This window comes from Pelophylax lessonae (assembly GCF_965119305.1).
Source record: "Pelophylax lessonae genome assembly, chromosome: 1".
Lineage (NCBI taxonomy): Eukaryota > Metazoa > Chordata > Amphibia > Anura > Ranidae > Pelophylax > Pelophylax lessonae.
The window spans coordinates 130,689,826-130,703,906 of record NC_138768.1 but is presented as its reverse complement, the minus strand read 5'-3'; the positions used below and the strand labels follow the sequence as shown (position 1 = coordinate 130,703,906).

At 47.1% G+C, this 14,081-nt stretch overlaps 1 protein-coding gene across 2 annotated transcripts in view; it reads right to left on the bottom strand.

Annotated features, from left to right (window-relative positions):
* Positions 1–14,081, bottom strand: part of POC5 (POC5 centriolar protein) — a gene marked incomplete at its 3' end in the record, with an annotated part of 124,077 nt that overhangs the window by 68,988 nt on the left and 41,008 nt on the right. For both annotated transcript variants that reach the window (XM_082243806.1, XM_082243807.1), the window contains exon 6: positions 3,304–3,480. In XM_082243806.1, the coding sequence (XP_082099932.1) occupies positions 3,304–3,480 (177 nt within the window). The remainder of the gene's footprint in view (positions 1–3,303; positions 3,481–14,081) is intronic.

Sequence of the window (14,081 nt, the reverse complement as noted above, 5' to 3'; positions counted from 1 at the left end):
TAGGAATACTAGGCAAGGAATACAGGAATATGGAAAGGTAAAACCTGGAGAGATCACACAGGCTGCTGCACCGATCGCTGTCCCAGAGGAAAAGGAAGTGATGCAAGACTGACCGCCCCTATGAAGCCTATGTAAGGCTACACAAACATGGCCGCTGGCTGAGGCTCCATAGGCAGATACAGAACAGCGCTGACATGAGGCCTGAGCGATCGCCGCCAAAATGGCGGCGCTTGGCGCCAAAAATGCCGCTCTTTCCACACAGGACCGGCCACCATAGCTCGCTGTAAAAAAAAGGCGGACCGCAGCAGCGGTCGCCGCACAGTATGCCCAAAAATGTTGCACAAGCATGTCACACACAGCATACAGCATGTCTCACAGAAAACTCAGCCTGTTACACAGAGCAGAGCAGGAGAGCCCCCCCCCCCCTCTTCAGCCCACAGAAAGGCAGCTATTACTGACAGGGAGCTCAACGTTTTTACACAGACATGCAGGGTCCCACAGTCCCAGACTGACACCCAAAACAGACAGGTCCCCACACAGAATACACTTACCATCCGGATGGCGTGGGGAGCCCGCACAAGCGATCAAACCGCTGCACTAAGGACAAGGAGAGTCGCAGCCAGGACGCAGTGGAACTGCGGTGCGAAACCGCAAATGGCGTCCGGTGAGGTAGCCACCTCACCGCAGCATCCCTGCAGCAAACAGGGATGGGTCGTTCATATATGCCAGGGAAACCTGAGCTGAACGCTCGATGGCAGGCTGGGAAGCCACTGGCCCTGAACCCCGGATAACCAGGGAGGCCAGCCTGAGACCCAGCTCCGCACGATCATCTTCATCCGAAGAAACTAAACTAGTGCTGAAAAATAACAGCTAAGTAAAGAAGAGAAAACACTTGAAATAAAATCAAAGAGAGAGAATAGAGGCTGAGACTGAAATCCCAGCACAGGATAAGCCTGCTAACTCCTGAGCTAGACAATTGAAACTGAGGTAGGAATGCCGGAAGCAGGAGGGTATTGACTGAGGGGACCACCCCCTAGGGGTGGGGTATGCTAAAAGCTTTGATATTAACATATTCTGTTGCCTAGCTACTCCTACGGAGCAAAGGTCAATAACCCCATAGTGACGAATATGAAGAGGCGGCGACTGTCGGAGGACGTAAGAGAAAAAGACATTTTTTTTTTTTTTACACAAAATTGTCATAACAATTATTTCTCACACACAGTATATGCATACTTGCAATTACACCCCAAAATACATTCTGCTACTCGTCCAGAGTATGGCGATACCACATGTGTGAGACTTTTACACAGCCTGGCCACATTCAGAGGCCCAACATGCAAGGAGCATCGTCAGGTGTACTATGAGCATAAATTACACATATCATTTCCTAACGACCTATCACACTTTTGAAGGCCCTGGAGCACCAGGACAATGGAATTACCCACAAAATGACCCCATTTTGGAAAGCAAACACCCAAACTTATATTCTTTGAGGCAGAATGAGTCTTTTGAACTTGTCATTTTTCTGGAGACAGGGACTTAGGTACACTGATCGGCTTCAGAAAGGTACTCGGGTACCCTGGGCAGGAGACAGGTACTCGGGTACCCTGGGCTGGAGACAGGTACTCGGGTACCCCGATGACAGGTACTCAGAGTACCCGAGTACCTGTCATCAGAGCACCTGTCAGTGTACCAGTCATCAGAGCACCCCAGTACCAGTCATCAGAGCACCCCAGTACCAGTCATCAGAGCACCCCAGTACCAGTCATCAGAGCACCTGTCATCAAATATCAGAGTACCTGTCATCAGAGTACCTGTCACCAGCCCATCAGAGTTCACGAGTACCTGTCACCAGCCCATCAGAGTACCCAAGAACCGGTCATCAGAGTACCTGATGGGCTGGTGACAGGTCCGCTTTATTGGGGGGGGGGGGGGGGGCAATCAGTGTGTTTGGTGTGCACTGTAAATCGGTAACTAGCTGTTACGGCAATCTCCTCCTCACACAGGATCAGCCCGGTACAGCTAGTTACCGGATTTGTTGACATTCTGTGACCGGCTGTGATTGTAATTTTATTGGCTCTTTACCCTGATCGGAGGTCAAAGTGCCACTCTCCATTCCCGATCGCTGCTCTGCGCACCCCTGGGGGTGTGCACAGGCACAGTGCATGTGGCCGGCTGTGATAGGACACAGCCGGTCACATGGTAAAGAGACATTTTTTTAATTGGTTCTTTACACTGATCGGGGATGGGCTGTGTCCCGAGGGACACGCCTCATCCCCGATTGCTGCGTGCCCCCGGGGGTGCGGGAGAGCGGCGAAAACAGGCGGACGTCATAGGAGGTCCGCCCGGAGGGAGGAGATATTTCTGCCAGCGTCATTTTACAATGCGCCCGTAGGGAAGAGGTTAAAGCAATATTAAAAAATAAAAAATTATATTGAAATTGACTATATTGCAGTTTACCAATCCTTAGATATGGTAGCAGCAATAGGGTTTTTTCCCCCATTATATACATCTGGTGATCTAACCAGTAACACACTTTGTCTTAGGGTGTCTCTATTCTGCATGGAAAAGCAACAGAGACATTTGAAGAGCAACATTGTCAATCTAGGGAGTAGGGTAAATGGAGTTGACAAACAAATTACAGCTGAACGTCAGCGCTTACTTTTTTAAACAGTTACAGCAACAGGTTTTTTTTTTCATTTATTTCCTTTTGGGATAAAGAGTTTACATAAATGAATAAAAGCTGATCATTGTAAGCACCCCTGAGTTAAATGGTTTGTCTGAAGCCTCTAACTGCCACTTCTGCTGCACAGTTTGGTCTGTTAAAGTTAAAAAAACAACAGACAGACATACTGGCCGGATCAACAGGTGAAAAAGAATAAACTAAAAGGAAACTAATGCAGCCAAGCATATTTAATAATTGTCAAACTTCAGTATTTAAAATTTTTGTTTTTGGGTTTAATACTGCTTTAATTAGCGATACACCTTCAAGGCCGATTAAGTGCTTTGATCTACTTTTCCTTTCTTCAGCTCCTTGTGCTCTAGGCTCAAAAACCTGTTGAAACAAAGCTATATTCCAGGCTGGTGCACTGTTGAGCAGACAAAGACTGAGAACCACTGAACTCAGGCATCCCCTAAGCTGCATTTATACAACCCTGAAACAGCTGATTAGCTGGGGCACAAGCTGGGCAACCCCTAATAATCAATGTGCGGGTCCAACCACAGGGGTTGCTTACTTACATTTGCTAATAATTATAGTGTGTTTATATAAACCAGTCTATTTTAGATTCAGAACAGTCTTACCTCATCCTTCCTGCGTATAGATGTTTCATAGGTCTGCAGCAAGCCCTTGAGGTTGTCTATCTGGTTGCTCAGATGAGTAATGTGCTCAGCATGCCTCTCACTCTGTTGCTTCATCTCCAGCTTGTGATTCTCAATTATTGTGAGTTTCCATTTCCTTAACTCAGTCATCATATTTGTCTAAGAAAAAAAAAAATCAAATAACTAAATGCAGCATGTTGTTACCATATATTCCAAGCTACACTATCCCAATCCACCCCATAGCATCACCACTGCCAGTGATAAAATTGATGGTCTGTTGTAGTTAGCAAACCAATAACCTGCAGATCTAAAAAGATATATGCTAGTTTGAAGTATAAAGCGCTCATCCTTGAGATGCCAAGCCCACGCTGCATGGCCATGACTGGTAGAGGAAGCCCAAGTTGGGGTGCGTGACAAAGAAAGTGAATCCTGCATAAAACTGGCCCATTTGACCTTCATAATTAACAAAATTAGATACACCTCAAAACCCCTTTTAATTATAACGAAGGCAAAAGTGGTTTTAGTTTTGGATAGAGTGGAGAGGGGTTCAAACACCTGTCAGGGTTTATTGCTGTCTGTGCCCGTTGGGGAGCATCACCCTCTTTATTTGGCCTTTTTACCATTATCACCCAAAGTTAAAGAAAATCCCAAATTTTGAGTTGTCACCAGAACATGAATAGGGGGAAACCTGCTAACTACTTCTGTTGACTACCAGAGACTTCCTTCACTTTGAATTGATTTACTCTTACTTCCTGTTTTGACTATGGGACAAGAAGTGAAGGAAAATCTCCCCAATGGGACACAGATGGCAAAAAAAAACAAAAAAAAACCCTGACAAGTGTTATACTCCTCCCTTACTTTATCCAAAGTGCAAAAAAGTTTGCCTATAGTTCTACGTTATTAATTTTGACGATTACAACAAACCAACTGCAGATCTTTGTTAATTTAGAAAGCGGTTTCTGGGGTAAAATAGGACCAGATTTTATCAGGCATGAACAATTGGCTGTCAGGTTATGGTACATACTGCCTTAGCCCCATAAATGCAGACATTTTAAACCTGCTGGTTCTAGTGTGACTAAGCAGTCACAGGAAGCATCAAAAAAATAAATTTTATGCAAAGCATAGAAAGTAGATTCAAAGTAATTCTACAAAGGTACACAATTTTTTACCTTAACCACTTAAGGACCAGGTCTATTTCTGACACTTGTTGTTTACAATTTAAATCAATATTTTTTGCTAGAAAATTTCTTAGAACCCCCAAACATGATATTTTTTTAGCAGAGACCCTAGAGATTAAAATGGACAACATTGCAATACTTTATGTCACACCGTATTTTAATAAAAAAATAAGAAAACAGTAAAGTTAGCCCGATTTTTTTCTATAATGTGAAAGATAAAATTACACTAGGTAAATAGATACCAAACATGTCATGCTTCAAAATTACCCACACTTGTGGAAAAGCGCCAAACATTGGTACTTAAAAATCTCCATAGGTGACGCTTAAATATTTCTACAGGTTACCAGTTTAGAGGTACTAGGGCTAGAATTATTGCTCTCGCTCTAACGATTGCGGCGATACCTCACATGTGTGGTTCGAACACTGTTTACATATGTGGGAGCGACTTGCGTATGCGTTCCCTTTAAATTTTTTTTACCCTTTATTTTTTTAGACTGTCCCTTTAAAAAAAATGTTTTTTTGATCACTTATTCCTATTACAAGGAATATAAACATCCCTCTTTAATGTGAGATCTGGGGTCAAAAAAACCTCAGATCTCACATCTACACTTAACCACTTAAGCCCCGGAAGATTTTACCCCCTTCCTGACCAGGGGGTATTTTGCGATTCAGCACTGCGTGACTTTAACGGACAATTGCGCGGTCGTGCGACGCCGTACCTAAACGAATTTGGCGTCCTTTTTTCCCCACAAACAGAGCTTTCTTTTGGTGGTATTTGATCACCTTTGCGATTTTTTGATCATGCGCTATAAACAAAAAAAGGAGCGTACATTTTGCAAAAATAGCAATATTTTTCACTTTTTTTTTTATATTAAATTCCCCCCCCAAAAAAATGAAAAAAAATGGATTTTTGTAAGATCTTACCGTAAAATCCTTTTCTCTTAGCTCATTGACAGACGTAGTCCTCGGTGATACACCACCTTCGGGTTATGTTGCCTCCACAGGAGCAGGACTAGACAGGAAATTAAAAAGCTCTGGCCACACCCTAGGGGCAGTCCCAGAGGGTATATCCTCTCTCTCTCTGCCTCAGCAAATCAGTTATGTGAAAAAGCAGTCTTTAGAGATTTAACCCAACCCAACTCAAAAAAACAGAGGGGCGGGGACTACGTCTGTCAATGAGCTAAGAGAAAAGGATTTTACGGTAAGATCTTACAAAAATCCATTTTTCTCTAGCGCTCATTGACAGACGTAGTCCTCGGTGATACACCACCTTCGGGACGTCCCAGAGCAGTATCACAACTGAGGGGTGGGAAAATGAAATCAAATCCCAATCTAGAAGGCCCAACCGGTGCCAACTAGAAGTTTACAATGCTCATCCTTAATGATGAGACTCAACAAAAAAGAGAAACATTTTTTTTTTTTTTTTTCCAAACAGAAAAAAAAAACCCTCGAGGTAGACCACCGGTCTCCTCAAATTGCGGCCTGCAAAACCTTGCGGCCAAATGAGGCATCCGCCGATGCCGTCACATCAATTTTATAGAATTTTGTAAAGGTATGTACCGACGACCAGGTGGCCGCCTTACATACCTGGACCACTGACGCCTGATGGCGAAAGGCCCAGGAAGTACTGAGCGCTCGAGTGGAGTACGCCCTAACGGGGAACGGAGGACTCTGACCCTTAATAGAATAAGCCTGTACCACCGTTTGTCTAATCCATTTGGCAATGGTCGCGGCAGATGCAGGCAAATCCTTTCTGGGGCCATCCGTGATCACAAAAAGTGAATCCGTCTTACGGAATGATTCCGTAGCTTTCAGGTATACCCTGATTGCCCGAACCACATCTAAGGAATGCAATGCATGTTCCCGATGATGCTTGGGCTGAGGACACAAGGAAGGTAGTACAATATCTTCATTCAGATGAAAATCTGAAACCACCTTAGGAAGAAAAGATGGCTTAGGATGAAGTACTACCTTATCCCTATGAATCACTAGGTATGGGGACTGGCATGATAATGCAGCCAGTTCTGACACCCTGCGAGCAGAAGTAATAGCCACCAAGAAGGCCACCTTCTGGGATAAAGTAAGCAAGGGAATCTCCCTGATGGTTTTCAAAGGGAGGTTTCTGTAGAACCGACAAAACCAAATTAAGATCCCAGGGCGGTAAGGGCGCGCGGACTGGAGGAGCCAGGTGCCGCACCCCCTGGATGAAATTCCGCACCAAGGACTTGGTAGCTAAAGGTTTCTGAAAGAAGATTGCTAATGCTGAAACTTGACCCTTGATGGTGCTCAAGGCTAGCTTCTGCTCAACCCCTTTTTGCAAAAAGGCCAATATTCGAGTCACCGAATAGGTACGTGGAGGAAATCCTAAAGATTCGCACCACGCAATATAAGTCTTCCATGTGTGATAATAGACCTTGCTGGAAGTCGCTTTCCTTGCTTTAATAAGGGTAGGAATGACTGAAGTCGACAAACCTCTGTCCTTCAGTACTTGGGTCTCAATGGCCAGGCCATTAAACCCAGCGACTGTAAAGCATGATGGTAAATTGGTCCTTGAGACCACAGACACTCCCTGAGACGAAGTTCCCACGGAACGTCTGCGACTAGCATGTCCAAGTCGGCCAGGCCGGCTTGAGGAGGCCAGCCTAGAATTTCTAGGACCACTGGCGCTGATAGAATCTGAACCAGGCGTCCCTAGAGGTATCTGGCCCCGACCATCCGAGAAAGTCTGGTCGTTTTCTGTTCCATTTATCAGATACCTGATTGTTATCAGGAAGGGTGATCTTTTCTGGTTGAACCTCAGGGACCGAAGTCACCCGACTAGAGGCTACTTGGCCTATCTGGTCAACCAGATCCGATTCCTGTGAGGTATAGGGACTAATCTTAGGAAAAGGTAAAGGAAAAGATCTATTCAGGGAACGGTAACTACCGCTTCCTGTAGTACTTAAATGTTGGAAGGGAAGAATCGCACCGGTAGTAGTGGTTGATGCTCGATCTAATGTCCTGAATACCGGTGAAAACGTCCCCCCACCCTGAAACCGGGTGGGGGCGCACCTTCAGGCTGTGTACTCCTTTGCTTCGGGTTTGGCTGGGTTGGTCCTCTGCTTGTCCGACCAGCCCTTCTTGAACCCTCCTGGAGGAGTCTTGCCTTTCCCGCTAGTACCAGCCGGGCGCCCTTTATGGGCGGTAAAGAAAGGTCCTCGCTTGTTGCGAGGTCCCTTAGCTTTTGCAGCCTGTGGCAAAAAAGTGCTCTTGCCCCCAGTGGCATCCTTAATGATTTCATCTAGGTTGGCCCCAAATAGACGATTCCCCTGAAAAAGGGAGATTTGTCAAGGTCTTCTTGGAACCTAGATCCAGCTAGGTCAGCTGACCAGCATTTTAACCACAGCACACGTCTGAGGATCACCGCTGACATAGATGCATGCCCTAATAAGGGAGTAGTGTCCAAGGCTGCGTCACAGATAAACTGTAGCCCTTGTATAATCTGTTCCATCAAATCAGATGTCTCCTGGGGAATATCCTTTCCCCTAAGGTCTTGGCGTACCATTTTCGCCCATTCCGTAAGTGTCTGGGAAACTAGACCAATAACAATTACTGGTCTAAATGCTGACCCTATCAGAGAGAAGATGGTGCGGGACTCTGCTTCCATCTTTCGATCCACCGGATCCTTAAAGGACGAAGTGTCCTCCACTGGGATAACCGTGGCTTTATTCAGCCTGGAAATAGGTGGATCCACCACTGGTGGTACCGTCCATTTCTTAATGATGGATTCCTCAAACGGATAGCGTCTAGCAATACGCTTGGAAATAGTAAAGGTACGTTTAGAATGCTCCCATTCTCCTTTAATCTGATTACCGAAACATTTGGGTACAGGAAAAACCTTCACCGTTTTGATGGGCTTATTAGTACCAAAAGGAATCTCTGTTTCAGTTGCCTCTGCCGGTAAAGCCTCAAGTTTTAAGGTTTCCTGCACTGCCACAACTAGTGCGTCCACCAATGCTTCTTCCTGAATTATAGCAGGAGAAGAAGCGTCCTCCTCACTGTCTGAGGGGGCTTTACCTGGGATAACAGCCTTTGCAGAGGAACCTGCAACTGCAGTGACCATCTCTGAATCTGAGTCAGAGGTGTCAGATAGTATAGGGGTAGGCGGGGGTCGCTTCCTTGACCCCCGTCCCTGACAGGCCGCCTCCACCCGAGCCACCATAGACTCCAAAATTGCTGTAAATGACTCTACACTCTGTGCACCGGCGGGTCCCGTGGTCCCCTCGAGGGAAACAGGTGGGGGAATGTGTGTGGCAGGGTCCATGATAATTCCAGTCACTTCCTGGATAATATAATTCAAAAATAAAAAACTTTTTTTTTTTTTTTTTCAGACACCCAGTGCCACAAAAAGCCCCTTAGTGTTTACCTGCTAGGGATCCCTATCGATCGAGAGAGAGAGAGAGATAGACCCCCAGGCTCACCACTTGATGCTCAGAGTTTAACTGCAACAGGTTACAGCGCTGTCTTGACAAACAGGAAGTTTTTTGGCTGGCTGCCCAGGAAGAAAGGAGGCGGCTCCGCCCCTCTGCACGCCTTCCGGCGCCTCCCCAAGCTCCACGAGGTGTTTGGATCACCTCAAACATGGCCGCCCCTATGCTGGAGACACGAGGCTACGCCAAAATGGCGGCTCGTGCGATCCAGCAAAAAAAATGGCGGCGGCCTGTACTGAATAGCGGTGTGCTGCAGGGCACACAACACTCTCTCTGCATGGGGATTTGGCGTGGTTGGCGGTACCGGCCCTGGCGGACCGCATGGCCATTTGGGAGGCCTGCTAATAGCTGGAGATCTGATTAGGAAGGCAGTCTACATGTCCATGGCTTCTGACTGGTAGGTAGCTTATTCTTATCACCGTAAGATTCCCAGAATGCCACAGATTACATCTTTTTAACATGTATACAATTAGATTGTTAGCTCCCAAACCAAGCCTCCTGGCTTTTTGCACATAAAATCACACTCAAAGTAGGAGGATCTGTGTCATGTTATAGGATAGAGAGGGACTCTATCTTACCATACAGAGAGGGGCCCGCGTTCACCACAAGACCCGTCAGGGGAAAAGGGGGAACATACTACTCACCATACCGGAACCAGGCGGGCACCAACTCCTGACAGTACCCCTCTCCACCGGGGCGGGAGGGCTGTCGACCGATACGGACGCCGTGACTCATGGTCTTTGGCGTTTCAGCGAGACGTTTAACTCGCGGGGTCAGTCCTTTAATGGGACTTTGTCGCGGCCGACCCAGCGCGGAGCTATGGCCTGCACGCGCTCGTAGGCTGAACTGGGGTGACCACCGGATCTCAACATCCAGCCCGTCGCCCAGTTCAGCTTTCTTGCTTGAAGATCTCACAGGAACACTGGAGAAAAAAAGCTGTCTAAAAAATCCTTTAAGAAAAAATTCTTGCCAGGACCTAAGATCCCAGCAAGGTATCTAGGTCCTTACTCCTAACTAGACAGAAAATAACTGATTTGCTGAGGCAGAGAGAGAGAGGATATACCCTCTGGGACTGCCCCTAGGGTGTGGCCAGAGCTTTTTAATTTCCTGTCTAGTCCTGCTCCTGTGGAGGCAACATAACCCGAAGGTGGTGTATCACCGAGGACTACGTCTGTCAATGAGCGCTAGAGAAAATCTAAATTTAACATTTTCGGCCAATTTGTTTTATGCTACCTATGTTTGGTAAAAAAAAAAAAAAAAAAAAAAAAAAAAAAAAAAAAAAAAAAAAAAATCGCAAAAAGCGTATTTTGATTGGTTTGCGTAAAAGTTATCGCGTTTACTAACAAAGGGAAAGATTTTTGTCATTTTTGTTGTTTTTTTTTTTAACGCGTAATGGCGGCGATCTGCGATTTTTTTTGCGGTACTGCGACATTGCGGCGGACAGATCGGACCCTTGACTGACATTTTTGACACTTTTGGGGTTACCAGTGACATTACTGCAGTAATCAGTGCTATATATATATGCACTGTTACTGCAAAAATACACTGGTAGTGAAGGGGTTAACTTTAAGAGGGAGGGGCTGTGTGTGTCCCTAGGGGCGTGCTTTCTACTGTGATTGGCTGTGGCTTGAGCTGCAAGGACACTGATCAACGGATCTACATAGTAGATCCGTGTGATCAGTGTTTTTACACCGAGGAGAATGACAGGCAGCTTGTTTACACAAGCTGCCTGACTTTCTCCCTCTCCCCCGCCGATCGCAGAGTGGCCGGCGGACATCGGGTCCGCCGGTCACACGCGCGGGGGGGGGGGGGCGGGGGGGGGGGTTCTGTGACCCCGCGGGGGCGCGCGCTCGCTCCCTAGACCCTCACAAGCAAGCGTCGTAGCCCTACGTCACTTTGCCTGTGAGGGGCTGACCGCCGACGTAGATAGTCGTGCGGCGGTCGGAAAGTGGTTAAAAGCAAAAAAAAAAAAAAAAAAGGCTATAGAGTCGAATGGGGGCCATCTTCCCCTCACTCAACCTTCCTGTCTAGGACCTGAAAGTACAGGATCGTTTTCCCCGCTACCGACAGCTCCGGTAAGCGGGGAAAACGACCGGGAAGCAGCGGGAGGGGGCACCCATAGAAGTGATCCCGCAGCGAATTTTGGATAGAGTAAGGGAGGGTTATAGATAGGATTATAGCCCTTTTTTTTTGGCCCATCTGTACCCAATTGGGGAGATTTCTCCACTACATGTCCCACAGACACAACAAGAAGTCAGAGAAAATCCCTCCAAAGTGAGAGAAAAACAGCATGACACCAGGGTCACCAGAATTTCCCATTGGAACATTTCCCCTCCATTACTGCTCTGATGTCAACCCAAAATGTGGAATTTTTTTTTATACTTTCACTTTAGATGATAATGGTAAACAGGACAAATAGAGAGGGTGAATCTCCTTAATAGGTGCACAGACAGAAATAAAAACCCGACAGATGTTCTAAGGCCTCTCCACTCTACCCAAAATAAAAAATAAAAAAAAAAACAGATTTTTGACTTACCGTAAAATCTTTTTCTCTGATGTTCATTGATGAACACAGCTCCTGGTATCTATAAACCATTGGGTTATACTGCCCGTAGAACACTAGTCAGCAAACAATTTTGGCTACATCCATGAAGTCCTAAGGGGTATACTCCCTCTCTCTGCTATAGCCACTCAATTTTGTAACAAGCAGCATCAGGAGAAAAACTCCATAGAGGGGTGGGTGCTGTGTCCGTCAATGAACATCAGAGAAATGGGATTTTTGCATTGCTGTAAAATACCTTTTCTCTTTCGTTTATTGATGGACACAGCTCCTAGTATTTATAACCATTGGGGTGTCCCAAAGCAGTGTTAAACATGAGAGGTGGGAACAACTAAAAAAATTCCCCAAGGCTAAACATTAGCCAAGCAGGGGCTTAACCAAACAACCGGAGCTCACCTAAAAAAAAAAAAACAAAAAAAAAAAAAAAAACACAATACACCCTTAAAGCGGATCCTCTAAACAGTAGCCTGCAAAACCTTGCGGCCAAAGGAAGCATCCGCAGATGCCAACTTATCCACTTTAAAAAAACTTGTAAAAAAGTGTGAACCGACATCCAGGTGGCCACCTTGCAAACCTGTGTCACTGACGCCTGATGACAGAAGGCCCAGGAGGCACTAAGTGCCCGAGTAGATTGACAGGGAAAGGAGGAACCTGACCCCCGATGGAATAGGCCACAACCACTGTCTGTCTGATCCATCTGGTAATGGTCGCAGAGGAAGCCGACAACCCTTTGAGATCCATCCGTGAGCAGAAATAGAGTGACTTCCTGAAAGACTCTGTAGCTGTAACTTATGTACCAAAGCAGTTTAGCGCCTTGAGGTCCAGGATTGGACACACTTTGCCCCTTTCTTCCTGGGGACTGTGAACAGGTTTGAGTAAAAACCCTGAAAAAATTCCGAAGTCGGAACAGGGACAATCACCCCTTGAAGAAACAGGTCTTGGTACTGCCCCAAACAGGCCCTGTAAGCAGTCTGGGAACAGGCACAAGTTGGAAGGAAAAAACCTTACTGGGGGACAAGAATGAAACTCGATTTTGTATCCAGACCGAATGACTTTGTGGACCCACTTGTCTTGCACTAGGGAAGTCCACGGGTCAAGAAACCAGCGAAGACGTCCCCCCACCCCAGATACGGGCGAGGGTGCACCTTCATGCTGAAGGAGCTTTGTCCACGAGTCTGGAGAAGCCCAGACTTGGTTTGCCAGACCAGGATCATTTGGATCCTCTTGAAGAGGCCCCGAAAGGCTTTGAGCCCTTGTCAGTCGACCATGACCCTGAGGGACGAAAAAACGTCTTATGAGCTAAGAAGGAGGGCCCACGTCTACAACGAGGTTTCTTGCCCTTAGTAGCCTGCAAAAGAAAAGTACCCCACTGTGAGACCTTTAATGATGTCATCCAGGGTATGGAGCAAACAGGTGATCTCCTTGAAAAGGAAGCTCAGCCAAAGTTTAAAGTCTGAGGTGCAGACCAGCACTTGAGCCAAAAGACACGCAGAAGGACCGCATCCATAGAGGCATCACAGATAAATTGCAGCCCCTGGACCAGCTGGTCCGCTAGCTCGGCAAAGGCGCTGGGGGGAGCTGTTCCCCCCTCCAGGTCACTCTGTCAGAGTTTGCGACTCTAGGGCAATGGTGAATACCGGCCTCAGCCAGTGTACATATGGTGGGCCACAGCCTCTGTCTTGCGGTCAGGCAGATCCCTAAAGTCCGGTGACTCATCAACCAGAAACATGGTTGCCTTCTGGAAACAGGAAGGTGCACCACTGGCAGCACAGTCCACTTCTTAGGAAGGGACTCCTCATAGGGGTAATGCTTAGTAAAGCGCTTGGGGACCCCACGGGGACGCTTTGGTTGTCCCAACTTTTTAGTGACAATTCTGTGAAAATAGGCAGGGAAAGGAAACACCTTTGCCGCTCTGGGTGGCTTGCGAGTACCAAAGGGTACCTGCGCCTTTGTCGCCGCTGTGCTCCAAAGACTCAATTATTTAACAAGGGGACCCCACAAAAAAAGCATAAAACACTGCTAAGGGTGCACCAAGCAATCCTCAGCAGAGAGGGAGAGGACCCCCCCGCCCTGGCTCACTACCCACACATACAAGCCCCTGCAGCCACCAGGATAATCTGTACTACATGTGCGGCGATCACAAAGTAAAATGATCCAGGAGTCAGCACCAGGGGATGAGGAGGAGCTCCCACCACCGAAAATCACCGCCCACAGGGCTCCACTTTAATGGCCGCCACTATTTTCATTGGCAAACCACAGCAAAATGGCCAGCGAACTACACAAACATGGCCACCGTTTATAGAACACGAGACTATAACAAAATGGCGACCCCTGGCAGAGGCCTCCACCAGGTACAATCCCCCCCCCACACAGTCGATCGTTCGGCCACCAGCAGTGTGGCCCCCATCACCTGTCAGAGCTCTGCCCGTACCCCTGCAAAGTGGTCAGACCACCCAAACAGCCCAGAGTATATGGAGGGGGGGGGGGGGCAGGATGAGGGACTTGGCAAGGGGGGGGGGGGGGTCCGACCGTCCCAAGGAGGGGCCCTCGTCC